This window comes from Pseudonaja textilis, chromosome 14 (assembly GCF_049901715.1).
Source record: "Pseudonaja textilis isolate UNSWEBS1 chromosome 14, rPseTex1.2, whole genome shotgun sequence".
Lineage (NCBI taxonomy): Eukaryota > Metazoa > Chordata > Lepidosauria > Squamata > Elapidae > Pseudonaja > Pseudonaja textilis.
This window is the reverse complement of record NC_142003.1, coordinates 3,432,565-3,458,990: the sequence shown is the minus strand read 5'-3', so window position 1 is coordinate 3,458,990 and position 26,426 is coordinate 3,432,565. Positions and strand designations below refer to the sequence as shown.

The window sequence follows — 26,426 nt, the reverse complement described above, 5'->3', positions numbered from 1 at the left end:
AGATTTGTGGACTTCAACTCCCAGAATTCTCCAGCCGGCCATGCTCGAGGTCGTGCGACCGCCATTTGCCATCTTCTCAGGGGCACCCCGAAAGCAGCGGAGGAAGTGGAGGACGCCGGATTTGCTTACCGGTGGTGTGATTTACTTAACGTCTGCCTTTTAACAGCCGTGCCTCAAAAGGTCATAACCAATGAGAGACGGGTCACTTAAGCAAGAGCATTGCTATTCTGTGACAGTTTCCCAGCCACTCTAGCAATCCCTCGCTTCCTTCTCCGCCCAACAGAAGGAAGGGATGGAGGGAAGGGAAGGATAGAAGGAGAAAAGGGACAGAGGGAGGGCAGATGGAACCCAACCAACTGTAGCTTATAAGTCTCCCCAGACCCCCCCCTGCAACCCCACCCCCCCAGGCTCACAATTGGGGGGGGTCAGACTGCCCTTCCAAGTAAGAAGCTAATTCCCCCCAAACAGAGCAGAAGCCAACTCCAGAGTTGTATTCCCAGGAAAGGAATCCAGTCCTCACCATGAAAAGAAGGGAGAAGGCAAATCGCCTCCCCTCCCTCCTCAATCTCTTTCCCCTCCCCTCCCCGCCCCCCCCATCCCCCAAATCTCCCCTTTATCTCCTGGCGGACTGAATTGTATTTGGGAACCTGCTATCTGATCCGCCGGAGCGAGCGCGGCGGCGATGGGTATTTATAGCCGAACTCAAGCCGGCTTACTCAACAGGCGTTCAGGCGAGACCTCTCCGACGCTTTTAGGGGCTGGGGGTATTTGTAGTGGTTGTTCTCTCCCTCCCCCTCCCCAGACATAATCCTCACCCGCCGTCTTCCTCTTCCTCTCTAGTTATGGTGCCCCGCAAATCCTCCCCACCCCCCAGACCCCGTCGCCCCTTCCTCCCTCCTTCCTCGAGGTCTCTTCCTCGCCTCCCTCCCTCTCTTTGAGACTCGGAGTTGCAAGACCCCCCTGCCTCTGACACGGAGCCCCCCCCCACCCCGTTTCCCCCTCCTTCCTCTTCCTCCTCCTCCTCCCTTCCATGCAACAGGGAGTAAGAAGGGATTTCCTTTCTTGTCCTCCTCCCTTAGCCTTCCATCCCCGTTCCTTCTCTGGGGCGGGTAGAGGGGGGCCTGGGGGGGGGGGGAAGAATGCCCCTCCCTGCCTACCGGGCTAACTAACACCCCTTCCCTCCCCCCCCCGCCGTCCCCCCCAACTCCCCTCCCCGTCTTCTGATCTTCCCCAGCCTGACCCACCAGGTCGGTCCCTCCATCCATCCGTCCGTCCATTCATTCCGCGGCTGCGGGGCGGCGATGGGCGATGGGCGCCTTCGGGGAGAGCCCGCTGGGTGCGGGGAGGCGCTTTCCTACCCGGGTGCCGGAGGGGGCTGGGACTAGGGCCCCCCGTCCCTCCCTTTCGCCCCCCAGCCCCAGCTCCGAAGCGGCGACCTGATGGGAATCTCGCCATGTTTATCTCCAGGCTGCTGGATTTTCAGAAGACGCGCTACGCCAGGTGAGGAAAAGTTTTTTTTTGGGGGAGGGGCGAAGGAGGAGGAAGAGGAGGCGAGAGGGGGACCCCTCCCCTCTTTTCTTCTGCTTCTTCTTAAGTTGCCTTATTTGAGAGTTTACTGGCGAGGGGTTTCTTGGCTAAAGGCAGGGATTTGATTTTATTTTATTTCATTTCATTTCATTTTATTATTTTATTTTATTATTTTATTTTATTTTATTATTTTAATTTAATTTAATTTTATTTTATTTTATTTTATTTTATTTTATTATTTTAATTTAATTTAATTTTTTTATTATTATTTTATTGTTTTATTTTATTTTATTTTATTTTATTATTTTATTTTATTTTATTATTTTAATTTAATTTAATTTAACTTAATTTTGTTTTATTTTTTATTTTATTTTAATTTAATTTTAATTTAATTTAATTTAATTTAATTTAATTTAATTTTTTTATTTTATTTTTTTATTTTATTTTATTTTATTTTATTTTATTTTATTTTATTTTATTTTATTTTATTTTATTTTATTTTATATTATTTTTAGAGAGCAAGGGTGGGCTTCACTTGGGAGGAACAATCTCCGTTTTCTCCCCACGATCGAGAAAATGGGCCCGTCAGAATAAATCCTGAATGGGATCGTGCAGGACTTTCGCGGACCCCAACCAAAGAAGGAAAGCAACCCTATAGGATGAAGATGAGGCGCTGGGGTGGGATGGGGGCGAAGCAAGGCTTGTGTAAGAGGCTCTGACATGATGCTCTTTTATTTAAAAAAACGGTGGGGGGAAACTTGATTGTGGGAGGGATTCGGTTGCTAGGGAATTCGTACCGTTTTCTTGGCAACCACAAGGAACAGGTTTTCTAAGAGGGTCCTTCCGAGATTTTATATTTTTCCCCCTTTTACTTCCCAGTCCAACCTAGAACCCCAAGATTCCTTGGTGGTCTCCCATCCCAAGTTAACCAGGTGTGATCCTATCCTATCCTATCCTATCCTATCCTATCCTATCCTATCCTAATATACTACCCTGCATTCTCTTCCCTTCCCTTCCCCCTTTTTTATATTTCATAGTCCTTTTCTTATAGCTTCTTGAGGTGGGTTGGTTGCCAGCTTCTCTTATTGCCCTATCAGCATGGCCGGGAACAAAAAATTATGAGAACTGCAGGCCAAAACACCTGCAAGAGGTTGGATTCCCAGTGTGGGATCTCTTTAGATTCCCAATCTGTCCCAGCTGAGAACAGGCCCCTAGAAGAAGCCGCATTCCAGCCTTCCGTGGAAATGTCTTCGTCCTTCACCACCGTGCAACGAACAGCTTCTACAGGCTGGGTGAGAAAAACCTTCTCTCTTATTTTTCCAGCATCCAAGGGACATTTTCAACAAGCTGAGTGAGCAACACACCCACCCCCCACACTGAATTTGCATTTAAAAAAAAAATATCCAAGAACCCAGAGCTCCGTATGGGCATCAGGAAGCTAGGACTCACATCTTCTGATAGATAGCAAGGCATCTGGTTGTTCCAAAGCAAGATACAAGCACACCCACGTGGGTGGTTTTGGCAAAGTCCTACCAGATGGTAGAGCTGGGGTTCTTCCAGGACCAATTTTTGTGGGAAGTCTTCCTCCTACACCGATTGAAAATTCATACCTCATCGTGATCTTCAGAGAAGGTCCATGTAGTCCATAGTCATGGATGGTGACATCCAAGATTAGCAGAAGTTCCCCTTAGATGAAGTCCAAAGTTCATCTCCTCCGGCTTTCTGATCCCCCAGGGGTCAACCATGACTTGAAGAGCAGCCCTCTCTTTGGCAACTGCCATCAACAGACCTGGAACCAATCCTACAGCCAACACGGGCATGACCTCTTCAACAACCATGGTCTCCCCGTCGTGCCAAAGAGGACCAACTTCCATCCTTCCATAACAATACCTCCATCCTTGAGTACCATGGACACCTTCTGCAGGTTGGGTGAGCAAACCTTCTACCTCCGTCCTTCTACTGACGTTGACCTCCATCCTACGGGAGGGAGCTCTCCAACTTAAAAACATGAGATGCAATCAATATCCACTCACCCAGATGTCCAACCTTTCATTCCTAGATGGTCTATCTTCTCTCCGCTCTAATGTCAGAAGGAGAAGAGCTCTTTGTTTCCATTCTTCATCTCTCTTTTCCAAACACACATTTTTTTTCCTATAACAGGGAAATGTTGGAATTTCTTCTTCTTCTGGAATTCCTTATTACCTGCCCTGTCTAAGACCCACAACCACTGTGACATTGTGCCCAAGGTAGATTTGAACTTGAATTTCTCCAAGTTAAGGGATGCAGTAGCTCGGTGCCTAAGAGGTTGAGTTTGTCGATCAGAAAGGTCGGCAGTTCAGTGGTTCGAATCCCTAGCGCTGCGTCATGGAGTGAGCTCCCATTACTTGTCCCAGCTTCTGCCAACCTAGCAGTTCGAAAGCATGTTAAAAATGCAAGTAGAAAAATAGGGACCACTTTGGTGGGAAGGGAACAGCGTTCCTCCGTGCGCCTTCGGTGTTTAGTCATGCCGGCCACATGACCATGGAGGCGTCTTTGGACAGCGCTGGCTTTTCTTCGGTTTTGTAACGTGTGCTAGTGTAATTCTTGTGGACATAATATGTATAATCAAATATTTAATCTTTGGGGTGTATTTATCCTTAATGATCCCTGCTTAGCTGCTTTGACTAGCTTCACATTTCACTCTAAACCAGGGGCCGCCAACCTTTTGGACCTCAGGGACCACCAAACTCATAATTTTAAATCCAGAGGGGACCAGAGTACCTGGTAAAATCCCCCAAAATGTCTGCAGAAAAATCCCCCACCCCGTTTTCCTACCGATCGATCGTTCTTTATTTGGGATCACAGGATACTGTCTCCAGCTCTGTTCTCAGGGGGAGAGAGAGAGAGGAGAGACTTTTGGCTTCATGCAAGGAAAGCAGCAGAAGTCTTTCTTTCTCTCCCCCAAACTCCACCAGAAATGAGTGCAGCCTCTTGGAGCAGGAAGCCTTGCAGGGTCCCAAAGACTCATTTCTGGCGGAGTTTGGGGGGAGAGAAAGAAAGACTTTTGCTGCTTTCCTTGCGTGCAGCCAAAAGCAGAAGAAGAAAGAAGCGGAAAGAAGCAGCCCAGTGGCCAGGCAAGGTACATGGGGCGAGTGGGGCAAGTTTCCCCCCTCTACCCCTTTCCCCCTCCCCTCACTAGCTCGTGTTGTTCACAATGCAAGCGATGCAAGCCTTGTGTTCCCATGGGCCATGTGGGCGGCGCAACTTTGTGTTCCCACGCAGCCTGGATTAATTGCTTTGGGGGGGAGGAACATTTCTCTGCGGACCTCCAAAATTTTCTCGAGGACCACCAGTAGTCCCCAGCCCACTGGTTGGCAACCACTGCTCTAAACCACCACGGGGGGCTTTAACTGAGAGTGTCCAGGGGCTTCGCTAACAAAGAATGGTTTCAAATCATGGTTTAGCGCTTGGCCTGAAACGCTCAAAAGTCTAAGCAGATGCCTACACAGAATCTTTTTTCTCTCTCAAACCCTGGGATCCAGTCGACGTAAGCCGGCTTTTTTTCAGGCAGAAACGGAGTGCTTTGCCAAGGGACCGTATGTTCCCGGATGAATTTCAATGTTCAGAAGACAAAAATGGCCAGGCTGGTTGGCATTCAGTCGACGGCCTTGCTTTTTGACTCACAGCTAACAATGGACGAGAAAGAGGAAGAGAAAGTGTGAGTGACGGGCTTCAGCCTTGCTTTTCATTTCCTAAGACAAACAAGCCTTTGTCGGTGGGGTTTCCAGAAAACGGAGAGAGTACAAAGCTGTTGGTCTTGCCATCTCTCGGCGGCCCCGAGACTTGGCACCAACAAAAAGACCAACTTACAACAGGGGGCTGTGAGAAACCCAGAAATGACCTGCGAATCCCAGGAAGATGTGGACCAAAGTGATATAATTTGGATGCTCCGGTGGGAAGGGGAGAGTTGGCTTTGCAATGTTTTAGATTAGATTAGAAGAATTTTATTGTCATCGTACAAGTACAACGAAACGGTGGATGCACCCCAGCCACTGTTCGCCAGGCAATGAAACCAAAGCACTTAAAAATGAAGATAAGAAAAACAGAGTACCCACGTCTCCATTTGCAATTTGAGAGTAAAATATCTACGAATATACACTAAATATACATCCATCACTGACTGTAACGCTCAGGCCGAGTATAACGCACAAGAGATGGATTGTACTGTTATATGTTATTATATGTCTGAATGGGGTTTTGAGATTTCACATCTTTTCTTCCATCTTTCACATCTTTTCTTCCATCTTTTCGCACCTTATTTCGTTGTTCTCTGGTTTCTGAGTACAATGACAATAAATTTACCTAAATAAGGTAGCGACTTCATGTTTATTTGCGGTTCAGATGGCCCAGGGAAAGAAACTATTTGTTAGTCTAGTGGCGTGGGATTTTATTGACCTAAAACGCCATCCAAAGGATTCAGTTGTTGTGGGATTGGAGGTAAATCCATCTTGCAGTCCTAGAATCTTAGAACCTCCGAAGGAGGCTGAGTCCAGTTAGGATTGGGTTTGCTTGCTTCAGGAGCGATCGGATATCTTTTGCTGCTATAGGCATCCTTGAAAAGTTTGGTTCTTCTGGAAGGAGAAGGTGGATGTTTCATGGAGACACGTCCTGACCTCATCTATCAGAAATATTGGGTTTCAAGTTAGACGGTCGTTCCAGGTTGTCCTTTGCTATCAATCACTTGAGCCTTTCATGCGGACTTGGCCACCACGATTTGTAAACTTTGGTAGCAATGGAAGAAAATATTTGTAGCTCAGGGTTGAACGGTGGAATCCTTTGTTCAGAGTTTTGCAGCGTAAATTCAGCACCGGAAAAGTAAACACAGAGGGCTGATGCTTCATTTAACATCTTTATAAACATATTAAGTAAATTTTACAATACCAGGTGTAGATTTCTCCAACATGGAGCAAACTGAAACAGAAGCATGCATGTTACAGGTTCAGAGCATATTCTAGTCCAGTTCATGAATACACTCTGACATCCTTGAGGCTCTCTGAGTTCGTTTTCGTGCAAACGTTTCACTACCCAACTAGGTAACATCATCAGTACTAGAAGGGAGAAGAGTTTGTGGAAAGGAAGAGGAAGAGAAAGAGAGAGGAGGAAGAGGACTGTGGGATTCTTGGTGTTCTCGGAGCTTGGTTGCTTTCTTGCAGACATTTCATGACCCAACTAAGTGACATCATCCATGCAAACCCCACTCCCTTCTAGCACTGATGATGTTACCTAGTTGGGTCAGGAAACATCTGCAGGAAACCACAAAGCTGAGAGAGGACCAAGGACCCTCATAAACCATGATTCCTGGTTGGGTGTGTTGTGTGCACCTACGGGACTCACCTGCCTTCCCCTTAGAGGAGGGGTCCCCAAACTTGGTCACTTTAAGTTTTGTGGACTTCAACTCCCAGAATTCCTCAGCCAGCATTCTGGGAGTTGAAGTCCACAAGTCTTAAAGTAGCCAAGGTTGGAGATCTCTGCCTTTGAGACTAGACTGAAATTGTTCCTGTGTGTGTTTCTCTGGAAACTGTGACGTCCCTTTGCAAGCTCTGAGTGCAAGACATGCACAAAAGCCCTCCCCCCCCAAAGAGGGGGAAAAACACTGGAATTGAGGAGAGGGCGGGGTGGTAGTTGCCCGGCAACCCATCCCGGGGAATAATGCTGCCTTGTGTATTATGCAAGAGAATTGTGCCTGGTGAAGAATTGAAATCCAACCTCAAATCCAGCCCAAGGTCTCCTTGTTAAACTGGGATGGAGACATGAGGAGGGTGGGGGGAAAGGAGGAGACCGGAGGGGGGGTTTAATAAATGGACTTTTAGTTTCACTGGAGCGTAAATTCATCGGCTCTTTCTGCCTCTTGCCTCGGCTGGAGGGAGAATTCCATGAGAAAGTTGCTAGGCCTGGGGGATTTTCAAGATCTTCCAAGAGACCAATTCATCCATCCTTTAAAAGAGAGAGAAAGAAAATATATAATAGAATAGACTAACAGAGTAAGAGTAGAATAAAATAGAGTAGAGTAGAGTAGAGTAGAAAATATGGAATGAATAAAGAATAGAATAGAAAAACAGAATAGAATAGAAAATATGGAACGGAATATAGAATAGAATAAAATAGAAAATATGGAATGGAATAAAGAATAGAATAGAATAGAAATACAGAATAGAATAGAATAGAATAGAATAGAATAGAATAGAATAGAATAGAATAGAATAGAATAGAATAGAATAACAGAGTAGAGTAGAGTAGAATAGAATAGAACAGAGAATAGAAATACAGAATAGAATAGAGTAACAGAGTAGAGTAAGAGTAGAGTAGAATAGAACAGAATAGAATAGAAATACAGAATAGAATAGAATAGAATGGAGTGGAATGGAATAGAGCAGAACAGAATTTGTTATTGGCTAAGTGTGATTGGACACAGATGGAATTTGGCTTTGGTGCATATGATCTCAATGTACATAAAGAAAAAAAATCTCTGTAGGTATATCCCTGCAAAATGAAATCATTATATTAATGATTATATATTATATAATTCTTATACAATATATTGTATTAATTTTTGAAGCCTGCCCTGTGATTAAAACTTTGCCAGACAGTTCCATCAAGTAGGTCTCTTCTATTGCAGATGGTAGGTAGCTGATGGACTCTCCTTGCTTCTGTCTCTCATTCAAGGTTTATGAATCACAGGGTGCCACCCAACCGAAGGTACCAACCCACAGAGTATGAACACGCAGCCAATTGTGCCACCCATGCGGTGAGTTGTACAGGTCTTCTCCAGGGAACATTCTGGTGGGATGGGACAAGGGTCCCTTGGTGGTTTTCTTCTGGACATTTCATTACCCGCCTAGGGCACGTCATCCATGTTAGAAGGGAGTAGGACCTGCAGAATTAAGAAGGGGGAGAAGAGGAGGAGGAGGAGGAGGACTGAGGGGTCCTTGATGCTCTCTGAGATTGGTTGCTTTCTTGCGGATGTTTCATGGCCCAACTAGGAATCATCATCAGTGCTAGAAGGGAGTGGGGTTTGTCTCCCTTCTAGCTCTGATGATGTTCCCTAGTTGGGTCATAAAATGTCTGCAAGAAACCAACCAAGTTCAGAGGGCACCAAGGACCCCACAATTGTTCTCCTCCTCCTCCTCCTCCTCCTCCTCCTCCTCCTCCTCCTCCTCCTCCTCCTCCTCCCCCCTCCTCCCCTCCCCCTCCTCCTCTCCACAAACCCCACTCCCTTCTAGTTCTGATGATGTTCCCTAGTTGGGTCATGAAACGTCTGCAAGAAACCAACCAAGCTCAGAGAGCACCAAGGACCCCTCAGCTCAACCCCGAGCTACAAATATTCTCCTTTGTAAGAACAAGAAGTTGGCTGTGCACAGTGCCCTGGTCGTGTGTCCAGTGTCCTTGTGAGCTGTCCAGTGCTCAAGTCAGATGTCCAACGCCCAAATCCACGATGTCCAACCTCCTACTCCGAATGTTCCACCTCTCTCCTACTTTCCATTTCTCTTCCAGTTCTGGATTGTTCCAAGCATCCTTGGCAGTTCAGTTCTCTACATCCTCTCGGACAATCAGTGGGAAGCCATTTCTGCCTGGATCTATGGCTTCGGCCTGTCGGGACTCTTCATTGTCTCCACCACGTTCCACACCATCTCTTGGAAGAAAAGGCACTTAAGGTAATTCTCCTACCACCCTCACAAAGGAACAAGGGAAGCTCTATTGTCAGAGGAAGTGTCACCCCCAGGAGCCATTTTTTACTTGGAAGCTTCAAGGCTGCCACATTCAATGCCTGGGGATTTGGGAGGGAGGATTTCATAGTGAGGTAGAAGGATAGACACAACCGCATTCCTTTCTCAGAGAGTCAAGGACAAGTTGCCCTGCACCTGGAGGGGAGGGACTGGAGGAATGGTTTCAGTTGGGACGATGTTTGATTGGACCATGTGCTGGACTGATGGATGCAGGGGGTGGATCTTTGATTCTCTCTTTGGGGAAGGGAAAACTCCCCGATTCGGGTTTTCCCAGATGTGCTAATATGACCACTCTCATAAAACGGAACTTTGAGGAAATGTCTGTCTCGGACTTTATCAGTTTGGAGTTGGTTAGTGGGAACGCTGACCAGGAAGCCAGTCAGATGCTTGATCCACCCGGTTTAGATCTGTCTCCTTTACACCCTGAGGAATTGGGAAGGGTCTGTTCTGAGCCTCTTGCCTCCCCCAAACCTCGCCCCTCCCCCAAAGGAGATGAAACGCAACACACACACACACACACTTTTTCTCCCTCTGCCTATTCCGCAGGACTGTGGAGCACTGCCTCCACATGTTCGACAGGATGGTGATTTACTTCTTCATCGCAGCTTCCTACGCTCCTTGGTGAGTTCTCACAAACTGCCTGACGTTCCCCTGAGGGCCACTGTCCAAGGGCTATTCTTCCTCTAAATCAGGGGTCTCCAACCTTGTCCACCGGAAGACTTGTGGACTTCAACTCATAGCCATGGCCGGCTGAGGAATTCTGGGGGTCGAAACCCGCAAATCTTCCAGTGGCCAAGGTTGGAGGCCCCTGATCTGAATGGTTCTATTGGTCTGAGTGCCTCGGTGTATCTGTGTGAGAGGGAGGGAGGGAGGTGAGGGATTGGGTAGGGGGAGAGAGGGAGAGGAAGGGAGAAGGAGGGAGGGAGGAGGAGAGTGAGAGGAAAAGCGGAGAGGGAGGGAGGGAGGAGGTGAGAGAGTTAGAGGGAAAGGGAGAAAGAGGGAGGGAGGGAGGGAGGTGAGGGAGAGGGAAAGGGGAGAGAAGGAGAAGGAGGGAGAGAGGGAGGGAGGAAGGAGGTGAGGGAGAGGGAAAGGGGAGAGAGAGGGAGGGAGGTGAGGGAGAGGGAGAGAGGGAGGGAGGGAGGAAGGGGGTGAGGGAAAGGGAGAGAGAGGGAGGGAGACAAAGGGAGGGAGGGAGGTGAGGGAGAGGGGGAGAACCTAGTTTTGCCATGTCCTCATAGTCTTTCAAGTAGTAGGTGGAACCATCTAAAGCCACCGGCTGGGGACGAGACTTGGGTACCGTCAAATCTAGATTGAACAGGCTTATGGTGCCCTGGGGAGGGAGGGGCCAAGGTGGCTCTTGAACCCCAAATGCCACCAAAGAGGTGACAAACGTCCTTTGTGCAATTGCACCATGGAGGTTTCAAGCCATCTCGGTAGCCGGCCGGCTTGCCTGCCTTGCTAGCCGGTGGCTTCTTTCCGTGACTTGTATGTCCCCGTTGCGCTGCCAGGCTGAACCTGCGGGAGCTGGGTCCTTGGGCCTCCCACATGCGCTGGATCATCTGGATCATGGCCTCGGGTGGGACGCTCTACGTCTTCTTCTTCCATGAACGGTGAGAGCGAGCGAGCGAGCGAATCCTTGGAGGGAAAAATTCATGCTTTGGCTGGGAAAGGGAGCTCAGGCTTTCGTGGGTCCATACCGCCCTCTTGTGGATAGGAAAGATATCACGGGCTTCCTTGTGTCATTTTTTTAAACGTGGCTTATTTATCGTGGCTTATTGACTGAACAAAGTTAGGAACAGGGTCGGAAGATCGTGAAAAGAAGGAAAACCTGCCCCATAACTCATGGGCCCAGGCTGTCCGGACAGAAGAAACGAGTTTTCTCAAATAGCTGCACCTCCCACCGTGTTTTCCTCGAAAATAAGACCTGGTCTTATTTTCTTTGGGGCTCGAAAAAAAAGCCCTAGGGCTTGTTTTCAGGGTAGGTCTTATTTTCAGGGGGAAACATGGTACGTAGCTGCATGAATTCATGGCACTGAAGGAGCAGTGTGTCTTATTAAACGGTAGTCCTTGACTTATGACTGGTTGCTTAGCAGCTATTCAAAGTTATGATGGCCACCCCCCCTCCCCAAAAAGCTACTTACAACTTGGGTTCCAGCGGCTGCCCCTCTATGCCCAGTCGTAAAATTGGGTTGGTCACCCGGGAGTCCACTTTACGACCGTCGTGACTCAGGACTGTAATTGCCGGGACTCAATTCCAGTCCTACATTAGGAATGGTGCGTTGGCCTAGATGTAGAACTCTCTCCCTCCCAATCAGGGGATGGTGAGTTCGATTCTAGGTTGAGGAAGATATTTCTGGGCACAGTGAGAATATATTTGCTGAACAAAACTCCGCATTGGCAACAGGAAGGGCGTCCGGCCACTGAAACACTGTGCTAGCTCCATTCAATTGCCCATTCTCCACTCCACAAGGGATAAGGGAGTCATTAAAAGAAGATAAATCCCAGTCATAAATTGATGCTGTATTCCCAACCCCTGTTGTTTTAGAAACTTCCCAGGTGAGGTGAGCCCAGAACAAACTGGGGTTAATTCAGCAATGGGAGGTGGGGGAGGGAAGCTGATCATGGCTTAGATTGAGTTGCAAACCACATCAAGGTTTCTCAAACTCAGGTTGGCTTTTTTGATCCCCAGGTACAAGGTGGTGGAGCTGCTTTGTTACCTGGTAATGGGTTTTTTCCCCGCCCTGGTCATTCTCTCCATGGTAAGTGACACACATGGAAATGCAGAACGTGGCAATCTCCACGCAGATAGTCCTCGACTTAAAACCGCTCGTTTAGTGGCCGTTCCAGGTTAACAACTGCAGTGGGGGGAAAAAAGCGACTTTGTGGCCGTTTTTCACAGTTACGACCTTTGCCACATCCCCATTACTGAGAGTTTTGCAGTGATAGTTGAGCGCCAGAAAAATAAACACAGATGGCTGAAGTTTCATTTGACATCTTGATAAATATAATAAGATTTTACAAACCGGTTGTAGATTCCTCCCACATGGAGCAAACTCAAACAGAAACATGTTGCAAGTTCAGAGCAGAGCTCCAGCCTTCAGCAAGCAAGCAAGTCAGTTTCATCCTCAACAGACAGACTCAGAGCTCAACATAGCTGCCGAGTTGCAGAGCTTAGCATAGAGCCATGTCTAGGCTACTTCTAGTTTCAGTTTCCAAACTGTCCTCATTGGCTGACTTAGTTGCTATGCCTATTCATTGGCTGACCTGGTTACCAAGCTCTATTCCAGGTCGTGAATATACTGACATCCCTGGTCACATGATCAAAATTCATACGCTTGGCACCTGGTTCGTATTTATGGCGGTTGCCACATCCTGGGATCACATGGTTCCCTTTGGCGACCTTCTAACCAGCCAAGTCCACAGGGGAAGCCGGATCCGCTTAACAACCAGGTTACTAATTTATCAACTGCGGTGACTCCCTTAACAGCCTCAGGCAAGAAAGGCGTCAGCGTTCCAGAAAACTTCCACTCCAACCAATAACTCCAAGACAGGTATCTTCCCAAAAGTTCTGTTTTTATTTGGATAGTAAACTGGTACAACTGGAGAATCCCGAATCTGAAAGTTCTGGGCTTTCTTGCAATAAGTAAAAACTACAAATCCACCCCCTGCACCCATCCTCACATCACATGCCCCAATCACCATCCGTCCCAGCTTGTGATGACATCAAAGGGGCGCGGCACAAAAGCAACAAAGTCCCCAAAGTAGGCAAAGTCCCTTTAATTCCTCCAACTTGGCCCCCAATGTCCAGTTATCCTTGGTCACGTGATCAAAATGCAAGTGCTTGCAACTGGCATGGACTTATGACAGTTGTAGCATCCTGGGGTCATGTGATCACCATTATCTGACCTTGCCATCTGGCTTCCAACGAGCCAACTCAATGGGAAGCCAGATTTGCTGAAGAACCTTAGGACTCCCTGAAGAACTGCAGTGATTCGTTTAATAACGGTGCCCCCCAAAAGATCATAAACGGGACACACAACAATGGCCTTGCTTAGCCATGGACGTTTTGACTCCCTTGTGGTCATAAGTCGAGGAGTATCTATACTTGACTTTCACAGATTCTCGGCCTTCTTCTCCCACTCCACTGACTTCCTGCTCTGCTTCTCTTGGTTGTTGCAGCCCAACACGGATGGTCTGGTGGAACTGGTAGCTGGTGGCATCTTCTACTGCTTCGGTACGGTCTTCTTCAAGAGTGATGGACGCATCCCCTTCGCCCATGCCATCTGGCATCTCTTTGTGGCATTCGGAGCTGGCACTCATTACTATGCTATTTGGAGGTACCTCTATCGGCCAGATGGTCTCCAATCTCACATCTCCAGGTAGTTGCCTTAAGGATCCCAAGTCCAAAGGGAGGAGGTCCTTCCTTCCCTCTTTGGTATCTTCTGGAAGGTTGGTCCTTCTCCTCCTCCATGTTCTTCAGGACATCCAAGGTGAGATGGTGGCTTTTAGACTGGACTTCTTGGCCAGGCCCAGAACTTTGGAGGTGGAACTACAAAAGAACTGTGACAACACATATTATTATTATTATTATTATTCTTGGATGAAAGTTCTGATGTGAAAGCAACAATGGATGGGTCTTAGTGAAAAGGACAGTTAGGAAGCAACTACACTGGAAACATCTGCTACAACTCAAGAGCCCAAGAAGCCAACTGAGAAGTAAGAAATGTCTCAAGAGATTGGCCGGAGAGACTTTTAAGGGTCCGTGGGTTCAATGGTTGTGTTTCCATTCTCTCTCCTACCACAAGAACAAGTCCTCTGTTGGCCTTCTACTCTACCTCTTATGATGCAGTTAGTTGATCCTCTCTAAGCCATTCCAAGAAGATTGTAGAGGTAGAACTGTCATGGCTTTGCTGTCTGAAGTAACTCCTGTGAGGTCTCTTGATGATTAAGACGGTGGTAACCATGTAAGGTAATCTGTATATAACTTTAAAATCTTGACATCCAACTGATTTTGAAGCCCTTCGACCCGGAGGTGGTATTCAGCAGGTTCTGACCAGTTCTGGAGAACCAGTCGCGGAAATTTGGAGTAGTTTGGAGAACTGGTGGTAACCTTCCCTTTGGAGTGGGGTGGGAATGGAGATTTTACACTATCCTTCCCCTGCCATGCCCACCAAGCCACACCCACCAAGCCTTGCCACGCCCACAGGACCAGTAGTAAAAAAAATTTGAATCCCACCACTGCTTTGACCATGTCGTCCTGAAGAGATACGGTGAGAAGATAGATGGGATCATGTTCCTTTAGAATGAGGTGGTGCAAGGGACCATATTCCTTCAGGAGGGAATGGTGGAAGGAACTACCTTCCTTCAGACTGTGGAATGGACTTCAGGAGGAGATGGTGGAAGGGACCATGTTCCTTGAGGAGGAGTTGGTGGAAGGCATTCCTTCAAGATAAGATGGTAGATGAGACCCTATTGCCTTATGTCCTCTTTTCCCTATTTCCCTCTGTGTAAAACCTCCTCACAAATCCCAACTAACAGTGTCAGCATTGAGTAGGGTCTGCACTTCTCTCTCTGTCGATATTTACTAGCTGGGAGAAGGCCAAACCAATCAGCCCACTCACCCAATATTCTGCAACAGTCCAGGGTATGGACCCACCTTAGGATTCTGACTACCTCATGGTGTTTCATGGATAGAGTAGATCTTTGGTATTGTCACAAGCTTAAGAGTTCTCTAAGGCAGTTGGTCCTTCCTTTAAGCCCGCTTGGTATAATTTCGGCTCCCTAAGAGTTACTGCTGATACCTGAATCACAGGCGGTTATGATTTAAGTCTTCTTCCCAAGGAGAATGAGTTGACAATCTAGGTCTATCATTTATAGCAGGGGTGGTCCAACCTTGAGAACTTTAAGACTTTAAGACCTGTGGACTTCCAACTTCCAGAATGTTAAGACTTGTGGACTTCAATTCCCAGAAGTTTTTGGCTGGCTGAGGAATTCTAGGAGTTGAAGTCCACAAGTCTTAACATTGCCAAGGTTGGACACTCATGGTTGATAGCTTTCCCATTCATGAGAAGACTAAGGTGTCTCTCTCCATTCATGTCAAGTCTACTTCTGGTGACCTCCTGTGGTTTTCTTGACAGCATGTTGGAAGTAATTTGCACCGCCCTCTTCCAGCCTAAGGTTTTCAGTTTCCACTCTAGCCTACAGCACTGGGATTCTCCATCAGAATCCCATCCAAATATTAACCAGGCCCGACCCTGCTTAGCTTCCCAGCTTCAAGGACGCCAGCCAACTGTTCTTGCCTTTGCTGTGAATTCCATTATGGACCCTTCAACCAAATCAACTTGGATTCCTTGAAATCTCTGTTTGTGACTAATTCTGATTCCATTTTTCTGTTTGTGACTGTTTTGTACTCTATAATCAGGGGAGCGAATGGGTGACACCGATCGCCCGAGCATTTTGTACTAACTTTTCATGACTTTGTAACTTTAAAAGAATGTCGGTGAATTTTTGAATAAGTCCTGTATTTTAAACCACTAGTCTCTTATTTAAACATAAGTATTTTATATTTAACACACAGTATTATTTAAGGCCAGCGGTAATAAAAACCACGTTAGCGAAGAGGGTTTCTTGTGGAATAAGGTTTAAATAATAAAAATAATAACTTCTTTGGGTCTGTATTTATTATTACTGAAAATGGGAACATTTTTAATGAGGGTTTTTTTTTTAAAAAAGGGGGAAGCCATTATTCATATACTGATGACTGGCTGGAGAAGTCCACAAGTCTTGAAGTTTGCCAAACTCGCATATCCCTTAACTAAAGCATGTTTGAAGGCCAGAAGCATGAGACAATATTTCTTTTCTAGACAAGAGGTGACCAACCCTGGAAACTTAAAGACTTGTGGACTTCAACTTCTAAAATGTTGAGACTTGTGGACTACAATTCCCAGAATTCCCTAGCCAGCCATGTAGGGTAACATTCTTAATAGATGGTGGGTATGCAGTAAGTGTAATATATCTTGATTTCAGCAAAGTGAAAAAAAGAGCTGGCTGAGGAATTCTAGGAGTTGAAGTCCACAAGTCTTAATGATGCCAAGGTTGGACACCCATGGTTGATAGCTTTCCCATTCATGAGAAGACTAAGGTGTCTCTCTCTTCATCATGTCTACTTCTGGTGACTTCCTGTGGTTTTTCAAGGTCACACTTCCCTTGACTAAAGCACATTTGAAAGCCAGTAGGATGACACAATATTTCATGTCTAGACAAGAGGTGTCCAATTCTGGAAACTTGAAGACCTGTGGGCTTCAACTCCCAGAATTCCCCATGTTGGCTGGTTGGGGAATTCTGGGAGTTGAAGTCCACAGGTCTTAAAGTTGCCAAGATTGGACACTCCTTAGATTTTCCTTGCCTTCTATTCTTTCCTTTAAAAAAAACAAACCCTGTTCAACAACAACAACAAAATCCCAGTTTATTCTCTTATCTCCACCAAAGGACTCACATTGTATTAAAAAATTGCTACTACAATTAAAGTATTTAATTCAAATCATGGCCTCAATTTCATACAAATTTGCTCTAGAATTTAGCCAAACAGCCTGATTTTAATTCTTCTTATGCATTGGTTTGCAGTTTTGTGCTAAACCTGGCTCTGATACCCATTTCTGGACTTCCAGAACTTGTGGTTCGGCCCATTTTTCTCCCTCCCAGAGCCTCTATGCAGGCCCTACCCTTACCTGCATCCAAAATGGGCCATGTGGGGACTTCTGGGAGGGGTGAGGATGGGTGGGCGGGGCCAGCCGATTGGTTCAACTATCGGTTTGACAAACCAGATATAAATTTGACCTCCAGTTCTCCCGAACCAGTCTGATCCGGTAGAATCCCACCTCTGGTTGCAACTAACAGATAACAGATTACAGATCATCAGAGTTGGAAGGGACCCCACCACCCAAGCAGGAGATCCTACACCAAGTGGCAGTCCAATCTCTTCTTGAAAGTCTCAAGTGATGGCGCTCCCACAACTTCCAAAGGCAACTTCTGTTCCATGGGTCGATTGTCCTCACTGTCAGAACTCATCTGGGGTTGGGTAGCAATAAGAGCAGCAGCAAAATAACAACAATAACAACAACAACAATAACAACAACAATAACAATAACAACAACAATACCAACAACAATAATAAAATAATAATAACAATACTAACAATAATTATAACAATAACAATACTAATAATTGCAGAGAGAAGAATGCGAAGGGGAATTTTGCTTCAGGGTCAGATTAAGCATGATGTGAGCCTTATCAGCAGAAGCAAAGGGTGACATCACCAGAATGGAATCGTTGTGGTATGTCAGAAGGATGACACACAACATACCATTGAGTGCTTTATTGCGGTTTACAAGAGAGGAAGGGATACATTTTGCCTGTTTCTCCTCCTTTCAAACTTTCAATTCCCTTTCAAAGCAACCCAAATATGAGATCAGGTCAGGACATCTTGATCCCATCTAATCCACCCCTAGGGAAAGACTCCGATTCCCACCAGCTGGAGAAATGCTGAGCAAAGAAAATCCAGAAATCTCCAGGAAGAGTCCAGATATGGAAAACCAAACCAAACCACGGTTACTTAACCCAACAAACATAGTTAAAAGTACCAATAAGTATATCCCCTTGTAGAGTAGGTGGAAAATATTTAGGAAACTGGGAAGCGTGGCTGTCTGTGACTCAAAACATACTAACCTGGTTAATTAAATCTGGGTGAATAGGAAGTGACCCAGATGGCCACTTTCCCCCAAAACAGCTGAGTAATAAGTCAAAAACAGGCCAAGAGAATGAAGTTGGCTGTCTCTATTAATAGGGAAATCTGTGGAGATTCCCAGTCATTCCCGTTATCCCAAAGGTGTTTTTTTCAGCTGGAGGCAACTGGATTTTCTTGTTTTTTTCTTCAAAGAGGTTTCACTCCTCATCAGCTGTGACTGGATGATGATGAGGAATAGAAGGATTTATGACAGATGATAGATAGATAGATAGATGATGGATAGATACAGTAGATACATAGATAGATAGATAGATAGATAGATAGATAGATAGATAGATAGATAGATAGTTGATAGATAGATAGATGATAGATAGATGATAGATAGATAGATGATAGATAGATAGATAGATGATAGATAGACAGATGATAGATAGATGATGGATAGATGATAGATAGATAGATGATAGATAGATAGATGATGGATAGATGATAGATAGATAGATAGATAGATAGATAGATAGTTGATAGATGATAGATAGATAGATAGATGATAGATAGATAGATAGATAGATAGATAGATAGATAGATGATGGATAGATGATAGATAGATAGATAGATAGATAGATAAATAGATAGATGATAGATAGATAGATAGATAGATAGATAGATAGATGATAGATAGACAGATGATAGATAGATGATGGATAGACAGATGATAGATAGATGATGGCTAGATGATAGATAGATACAGTAGATAGATAGATAGTTGATAGATAGATAGATGAGAGAGAGATAGATAGATGAGAGAGAGAGAGAGAGAGAGAGAGAGAGAGAGAGAGAGAGAGATACTGTAGATATAGAAAGAAGAAAGATTTCAGAACCCAACGCGCAAACCCCCCGTCCGCCCCGCCAACGCGTTGCTGCTTGGCGCCCGTCGTGGCGCGCGGAGGCCACCAGGCGGCGCTGCTCCGCTCCGCTCCGGCTGGAACCGGGACGTGGCGAAGCAGCCGCCTCCGCTGAGCTGCTGCGCTCTTCATGCGGGCGGGCTTCGCAGGGTCTCAGCCGGGCGATGATGCTGGGGGCTCCCGGGCGGCGGCGGCAGCGGCAGCGGCAGCGGCAGCGGAGACCCCGGCGGAGGAGGTGAGGGGGCTAGTAGCCCGCACTTTGCCGTTGGGAGGGGGGAGAGAGAGAGAGAGAGAGAGGAGGGGCGCCCCTCCCCTTGCAAAGTCTGGGGGTGGGGGGAATGGGCTGGGGTCTGCAGATTTGGGGAGGGGAGGGGAGGAGGATGGTGGGGGGGAGGAAAGAGAGCCGAAGATGGGGTGCGATGATAGGCTGGTGTCCCCCCCTCCCACAACCTCCCTTCCTGCAACTGGCAGTCAGAACGCACGAAGGAGTTTGCCCTGAAAGTACCCCCTCCCCAACTGGGGCAGAGGGACTCGGAGCTAAAGGTCTCCAGCTATTGCGTGTCGGGGTGGGGGCACAGAGGGAGATGGAGGGGGTCTATCTACCCCCCCATCCTCAAAAGGGGAGGCACAAAGGGAAGCGAGTGGCTGGTCGCGTGGCGTTGGGTGGGTGGGGAGGGAAGGGGGCCTGGGGGAGCTCAAGCCAAGTGCCAAGTCCTCAAGGAAAAGCCGCGGGGGGAGAGGGAGAGACTTGGGGAGGGGGATGCCCGAGGTCTGTGTCCAAGAAGGGCTGGATGGAAGTCCTTCAAGAAGGGCATCTCTTAGCTCAGGGATGAAGTGAAGGCTCCTTGGTGACCTCTCAGCTTGGTGGTTTTCTGGCAGACGTTTCATGACCCAACTAGGGAACATCATCAGTGCCAGGAGGAAGTGGGGGGTGTGGAGTGGAGAAGGAAGAGGGCCTGGAGGAGGAAGGGGAGGACTGTGGGCTGCTTGGTGGTCTCTGAGCTTGGTGGGTTCATGACCCAACTAGGAAATATTATCAGTGCTAGAAGGGAGTGAGGGGAGGGGGAGAGGAGGAGGAGGAGGAGGAAGAAGAAGAAGAAGAAAATGATAATAATAAACAACAACAATAAAAATAAAAATAATAACAAGAACAACAAAACAACAACAACAAGACAACAACAACAACAATAATAATAATAATAATGAGGAGGAGGAGGAAGAGAAGAAGAGGAAGAGGAGGAGGAGGAGGAAGAAGGAGAAGGAGAAGAAGAGAGGAATTGTGGGGTCCTTGGTGCTCTCTGAGCTGGGTTATTTCCTTGCAGACGTTTCATGACCCAACTAGGTAACACCCTCAGAGCTAGAAGGGAGTGGGGGTTTTGCTCTCTATTTATGTGACAGTTTCTGTAGTTTGTGATGCAATCGCAGCCACGATACAAAAGAGAGAAGTTTGGGGTTGTGTGGGGGTTTTTTTTGCAGAGCAAATGCAATTCCCATGTCCTTGTTTTTTTTGGGGGGAGGTTCTTTCCCCAAATAATCTACACAGGAAGAGACCCAAAGACACTAGTATTGGGGGGTGTTTTTTTGCATTCATGAAAACTGCAGCTAGGAGCGAACCTACCCACCCGCCTCCCACCTATACAGGGGCCAGTAGGAGCTTCTCTGGTTGTCCTCGGGGACCCAACTGGGTTTAGTTATGCTCTGGAGGCCCCCAAGGAGACATTTTCGGCTCTCCCCCCCCGCCCCGCCAGCTCCAAATTGAGCCCTGGAAGAGCTATGGTCAACTGGCCTGGGGGTGGGCTTGGATGGTATCTAGGGGAAGGATCTGCAACCTTAAACACTCAAAGAGCCATTTAGACCCATTTCCCACAGAACATGACCACCAAGCCATGTCCACCCAGTCACAGGACCACCAAGCCACGCCCACAAACTAAGCCACGCCCAGAGAACTGGTCGTTAAAAAAATTTGAATCCCACCCCTGCCTACACCACTTCAGACAAATGGTTATCCAACATCTTTTTAAAAACTTCCAGTGTTGGAGCATTCACAACTTCTGGTGGCAAGTTGTTCCACTGATTCATTGTTCTCCCTGTCAGGAGGTTTCTCCTTAGTTCTAGGTTGCTTTTCTCCTTGATTGATAACAGTTAACAGATAATCAGAGTTGGAAGGGACCTTGTAGGTCATCTAGTCCAACCCGCCTCCCCCCATCGGCCAAGCAGGAGGTCCTACACCATTTCGGACAGATGCCAGTCCAATCTCAATCTTTCCATCCGTTGCTTCTTGTCCTGCCTTCTGGTGCTTTGGAGAATAGCTTGACTCCCTCTTCTTTGGGGCAGCCCCTCAAATACTGGAAGACTGCTATCCTGTCTCCCCTAGTCCTTCCTTTCATTAAACTAAACTTAACCAATTCCTGCAATTCCGTTCTTTATATGGTTTAGCCTGCAGTCCGCTAATCATCTCGGTCTCTAAGATGATCACTTCCACCCCTCCGTGCAATTGTCTAAATCGTGATGGCTGCCATCAAATCTCCATTAAGGAACCTTCCGAGACGGAGGGCGGTTTGGGAAAAGCTGGAAACACACAAGCACAAGGCATTCCTTTTGTTATTGTGTGGTGCTTTTGGAGACGCCAAAGAGCGCAAGCACCTCAATTTGTCCGTGCCTGGCTTGGAAAACCGTTTCGAATTCCTTCGCCCAGCCTGAATGTTTAAGCAGCCAAAATTCCAACCACAGCCTCCGATAATTTTTGTGGTTGGAATTTGTGTTATTATTATTATTATATATTTTTTCCTGCGTTTTAAGCTATTTGAATGATGAGATTTAAAATTTAGGCTCCCTTGGTGGGGTGTGTTGGAAGAGAAACCATTAAAAGCCAGTTGGTTGACAGGATCTTTGGATTTTTATTTTAAGCATTGTCCTGTTCTGAAGCCTCTTGGAACAGGCTGGATCAGCAGAAACAAAAGGTTATTATTATTATTATTATTCAGAAGTTTTTGCCAGAAACATTTGCTCAGGAGCTTGCAAAAATGGACTCCCTCAGCATTGGTTCTGCCCAAATGCACGCCGTCCAGAATTAAATATTTCAGTGCAGGCCGTGAAAATTAGGAAGGCGACTCCCAAAGTGTTCCAGATTCTGCACTTCCTGATGAGAGAGAAAGGAGAAAAAGATGGAAAGCTTCCCCGAGCAAAACCATTCATGCCCCAGGATTAATTTAATTTAATGAATTTGGCATTTGGCTCTGAGGCTGAGATTCAATGGTGTAAAAAAAGAAAAGGAAACTACACCTTAAAGGGATTTAGTCTGATACAGGCAGAACCCTCAAATTGTGACCACGATCAACCCCCAAATTTCTGCTGCTAAGTGAAACATTTGCAAAGTGAGTTTGGGTCACGAAACGTCTGCAAGAAAATGAGCACCAAGCTCAGAGAACACTAAGCGAGTTTCCCCCCCCCCGTTTTACGATGTTTCTTGGCCCCGTTGTTAAGTGAATCGCTGCAGTTGTTCAGGTAGTCACACGGTCAGAAGGTTGCAAAAGGGGATCTTGTGTGACCATGGTAAATGCAAGTGTCAACTCATAAAATATTTCTGTGATCTTTTTAGAGTGGCCAACAGAAAGGGAGAGGGGAGCAGTGTGCCAGCTTGCAAACCGAAAGTGCATTCCATAAATGTTTTCAAAAATAGTAACTAGGTGTCATGCCCTTGTTGGAGTCTGATTCTGAAGGGGAGATTGACAGGGAGTGGGAGTGTGGCTCCAGTGGCTGTGGACGAAATGGGGAAGGGCACAGTCCGGCTGGACATTCAGAGGAAGATCCAGGGCCATCCCCTCTTCATCCTAGGGCACACCGGGAGGAACAGAGAAGGGAGCAACATGGCTTATGGGAGAGAAAAGGGCCCTGATCCCTTTCATTAGTTGCAGCTGAGAGAGCAGGATATAAGTGGGGCATTTGCTCCTTGCTGGAAGCAAAGCCTGCATTATCTTTGTCAGAGGCTTATCTGGGTTTTGGCATCTTCCCAACTGTGGTTGCTGAGTTATCTGGTGGAAGTGTGCAATTTATCACCCTGGCCTGCTGTGTTAATGACTTCAGTGTGGTTTGGGTTGTTGTTTTTTTAAATTTCTAATTATCTTTACTTTGGGTTTGGACTGCATTTCTGCTCTTCGTAGACTGTTTTTTTGAAGAGTTTGATCTCCAGCCAAGGATAATTGGACATTGGGACCCAAGTTGGAGGCATTAAAGGGAATTTAATGTCACTTTTGTGACTTGGTTATTTTTTTGTCATGCCCCAAGTCATCACCCACTAGGTGACCGAAGTTTTTGTCGCTCAAAATTCTAACTGGAGAGCATGATTGGTGACTCTTGGCTATGGATGTGTCCCATTGGAGAATGTGAATTTCAATACACCCAGAGGGGTGTGGGGAAAAACCAGGTTCAAGGGTGACAATGAATGACGTGCCTCAGAGTCAGCTACACCCAGGCAGTGCCGGCATGTTTACTCCTAATAAATCTTTAAGTTTTGGAAGTTTGGCTCAAGACTCATGATTTAAATGGGGGTAACAGCCGCAATGATTCAGTGGTCAAGGGTCTGAATTTTGATCACGTCTCCACAGGTATGCAAGCGACAGTTGTAAGTGTGAAAGGTGGCCCCTCTTTTCAGTGTTCTTGTAACTTTGAATAGTCACTGTAGTGGCTGTTGTAAGTCGAGGACTACCTGTGCAAGGTGGGATCAAAAAAGATGGCCCCCATGACGTTTCCATTAAAGGCCGGCCTGTTTTTTATCTATGTCGGAGCTTCAGTTCTACCATCAGGGCCACCATTTTGACTTCTTTGACCTCACCGTGACATACTGCTAATCTGTTAATTACTGTATTTCTCCTCCGGTAAGACTGATTTGCAAACTAGGGCAAACAAAACCTTTGCTAGACCAATACTTGAATACAGCTCATCAGTCTGGAATCTGCACTGAATATCAGACATTGATACAATTGAGCGAGTCCAGAAGTATTTCACGAGAAGAGTACTACACTCCTCTGATCTCAACAGAATACCCTATATCACCAGGCTTATAATTTTGGGCTTGGACAACCTTGAACTACGCTGCCTATGCTTGGACTTAAGCGTAGTACACAAAATTATCTGCTACAATGTCCTACCAGTCAATGACTACTTCAGCTTCAACCGCAACAATACTAGAGCACACAACAGATACAAACTCAATGTAAACCGCTCCAAACTCGATTGCAGAAAGTACGACTTCAGCAACAGAGCGGTCAGTGCCTGGAATGCGCTATACCTGACTCTGTTGTTACATCCTCAAACTACACCTTTAACCTTAAACTATCCACCAATGAGCTCACCCCATTCCTAAGAGGTCTGTAAGGGGCGTGCATAAATGCACCATTGTATCTACCGTCCCTGTCCTATTGTCCCCATTTATTCAAACCTATTTCCTGTATTGATACTTATGCGTATTCTTTTTTTAAAACAAATATTTTATTAAGTTTCCATTATTATAATTCAAAACATCATGGTTTCCACAGCATTTTTGACATCTATACAGGTTCTTATCATATATGACTTAACACGTTATATTTACATTTATCTAACATTGGTTAATAACTTTATCCATAATTACTATTAACCTGTAAGAGACCTCAAGAAAATGAACAATAAATATGTAGAATGTAAGAATAATAATTATGGTATTCTTATTTCTATTATACTGTAAGCGTTTGACAAATCAAATAAATAAATAAATAAAATTTCAGTGGAAGAGACCTGGAAAGGAGGGGGAAATTTTTTCTTCCTTCCAAGGATGCTTCACTGACAGCAAACAGCTGATGTCACCTGGTTGCTGAATGCTTAGTTTGGCCCAAGAGAAGGGCAGGATATATAATTTGGCAAAAAAAGCAAAGTTTTGCTTTGGATTCATTTTTTTTTTCCTTTCCCCTTTCTACTTCCTTTGCTGTTTTGGAAAAAAATAATAATAATGTTTTCCACATTGCAACTCCAAAATAACAGTTCCTCCCTTTTCCTCCACGTTTCATTTTTTGTGTGTGTTGTATGTCTGCTTTTTTTTTTCGTTCCATGCAGAGAATGAAAGTTTAAGTGAAATTGTGCATTTGCACAGACTTTGCTAAAATAAGGGGAAGGGATGAAGGCTGCCAAATGAAGTGTCCCCCCCAACCCACTGATTTATTGGCGAGGCCATCTGCAAAATTACAGCTCTTAGAGGAGAGTTAACAAAGCACAAACATACTCTGTCACACAATTATGGAATAAAATTGAAAACCAGGATGATGGGTTCTTACTGTCAACTCATAAAACATTCCTATGCCTGTTTTAGTAGTTGCCATTTTTAAAAAAAGGGGGGGGAAGAAGGAAATTTGGAAGAGCAGAGAAGCAGTTTGGAAGTGGAAGTACATTCCAACTCTTATCTTTAAAAGATTGTAACTAAACTACCAGAGCTTTTGCCTGCTAATATATTTAATTGGAGAACGTGATTGATGACACCGTGAAGGTGCTCAGTTGGAGAATCTGATTTATGTCACACACAGGGGGAGGGAGGAAACAGGGTCACAGGCGACTGTAAATGTTGTAGGCCAGAGTTGGCTTCATACAGGGCAGGGCCAATATGTCGCCTCTAATGAATCCTTTGAAGCTTTTTGAAGTTTGGCTCAAGAATCGTAGTTTAATTAGGGCAATTGCTGGAATCCTGACACATTTTGGAGCTGGAAAACCAGAAATTTAACCAGGAAAAAAAACCTGAATCAAACAAAAAAAAAACCTTCAAATCTTATTAGTCCTGACTATTGTAACACAGGTCAACGCTTGACCAAGCCTGATTTTATGCCGTTTTTGTAAGTGTGTGTAGCGGTTGTTAAATAGACCCATTGTTTGCTATGGGGTGGGTATTCCCCACCCCCAGAAATGGACTCCGTTTCTGGGGGGAAAACCCACCAAATTGTACTCGCATTTTAAACTTTCTTTTTTTTTTTAAAAAAAGAAAATTATTATTAAATTTATTTTCTGCCCCTCCACTGGGCATAGATGCAATTGTGGGCCAGTTTTGTTGAATAGTAAAAATGCAGTTATATGGTTTTGGAGAGGAGGCAGATGTTGTAACTTTGGAACCGAGTTCTCAATGGCCTTTTGGGGGGGGGAGCGGGGTTATTGTCATTTCAAAGGATCACGAAGCGACCGTCGTAAGGCGAGGGCGAGCCGTATATTATTCTGTGGAAGGTCTTTTCTAGGCTGGGTGCCTCAAGCAACCAATGTTTGCATGTGGGAACCAATTTGTGAGATGCAACGAAGCCGCAAAGTTTCTTCCCCTGCCTTCTTCGGGGGGTGGCCTACCCCCTCACCCTGCAACCCTGTGCCTTTCCACCCACGTTTAATGCATCCGTTGCGCTGGAAACTTTTTTTTTTTTTAAAAAAAAAACCTGGATTCAAATCCATCTCGGTCCACCAGGCAGGGCGGCTCCTTTTTCCTAA

The 26,426-nt window shown here is 45.9% G+C and overlaps 2 protein-coding genes across 11 annotated transcripts in view; both read left to right on the top strand.

Annotated features, from left to right (window-relative positions):
- The first annotated feature begins 1,220 nt into the window (after positions 1-1,220).
- On the top strand, positions 1,221-15,955 carry MMD2 (monocyte to macrophage differentiation associated 2). Of its 10 annotated transcripts, XM_087941987.1 has the most exons (10): positions 1,221-1,500; positions 2,565-2,819; positions 3,262-3,456; positions 8,183-8,311; positions 9,058-9,218; positions 9,837-9,911; positions 10,799-10,900; positions 11,980-12,049; positions 13,470-13,669; positions 13,771-15,955. In XM_087941987.1, exons 4-10 carry the CDS (start codon positions 8,234-8,236, stop codon positions 13,892-13,894), a joined length of 810 nt encoding a protein of 269 aa, XP_087798113.1. In that variant the 5' UTR covers positions 1,221-1,500; positions 2,565-2,819; positions 3,262-3,456; positions 8,183-8,233; the 3' UTR covers positions 13,895-15,955. The 10 variants fall into 10 exon arrangements, 8 of the variants coding, with proteins under 8 accessions (XP_087798113.1, XP_087798111.1, XP_087798116.1 ...); XR_015745172.1 differs by lacking the exons at positions 2,565-2,819; positions 3,262-3,456 and having other exon boundaries at positions 8,230-8,311; positions 13,771-14,560; positions 14,629-15,955; XR_015745171.1 differs by lacking the exons at positions 2,565-2,819; positions 3,262-3,456 and having other exon boundaries at positions 8,230-8,311; positions 13,771-14,598; positions 14,684-15,955.
- Positions 15,956-19,013: 3,058 nt separating this feature from the next.
- The window catches only part of RADIL (Rap associating with DIL domain), a 35,835-nt gene continuing 28,422 nt past the window's right edge, over positions 19,014-26,426 (top strand). The window contains exon 1 of the mRNA XM_026704346.2: positions 19,014-19,173. The gene's annotated coding sequence lies outside the window, so the exon portion shown is untranslated. The remainder of the gene's footprint in view (positions 19,174-26,426) is intronic.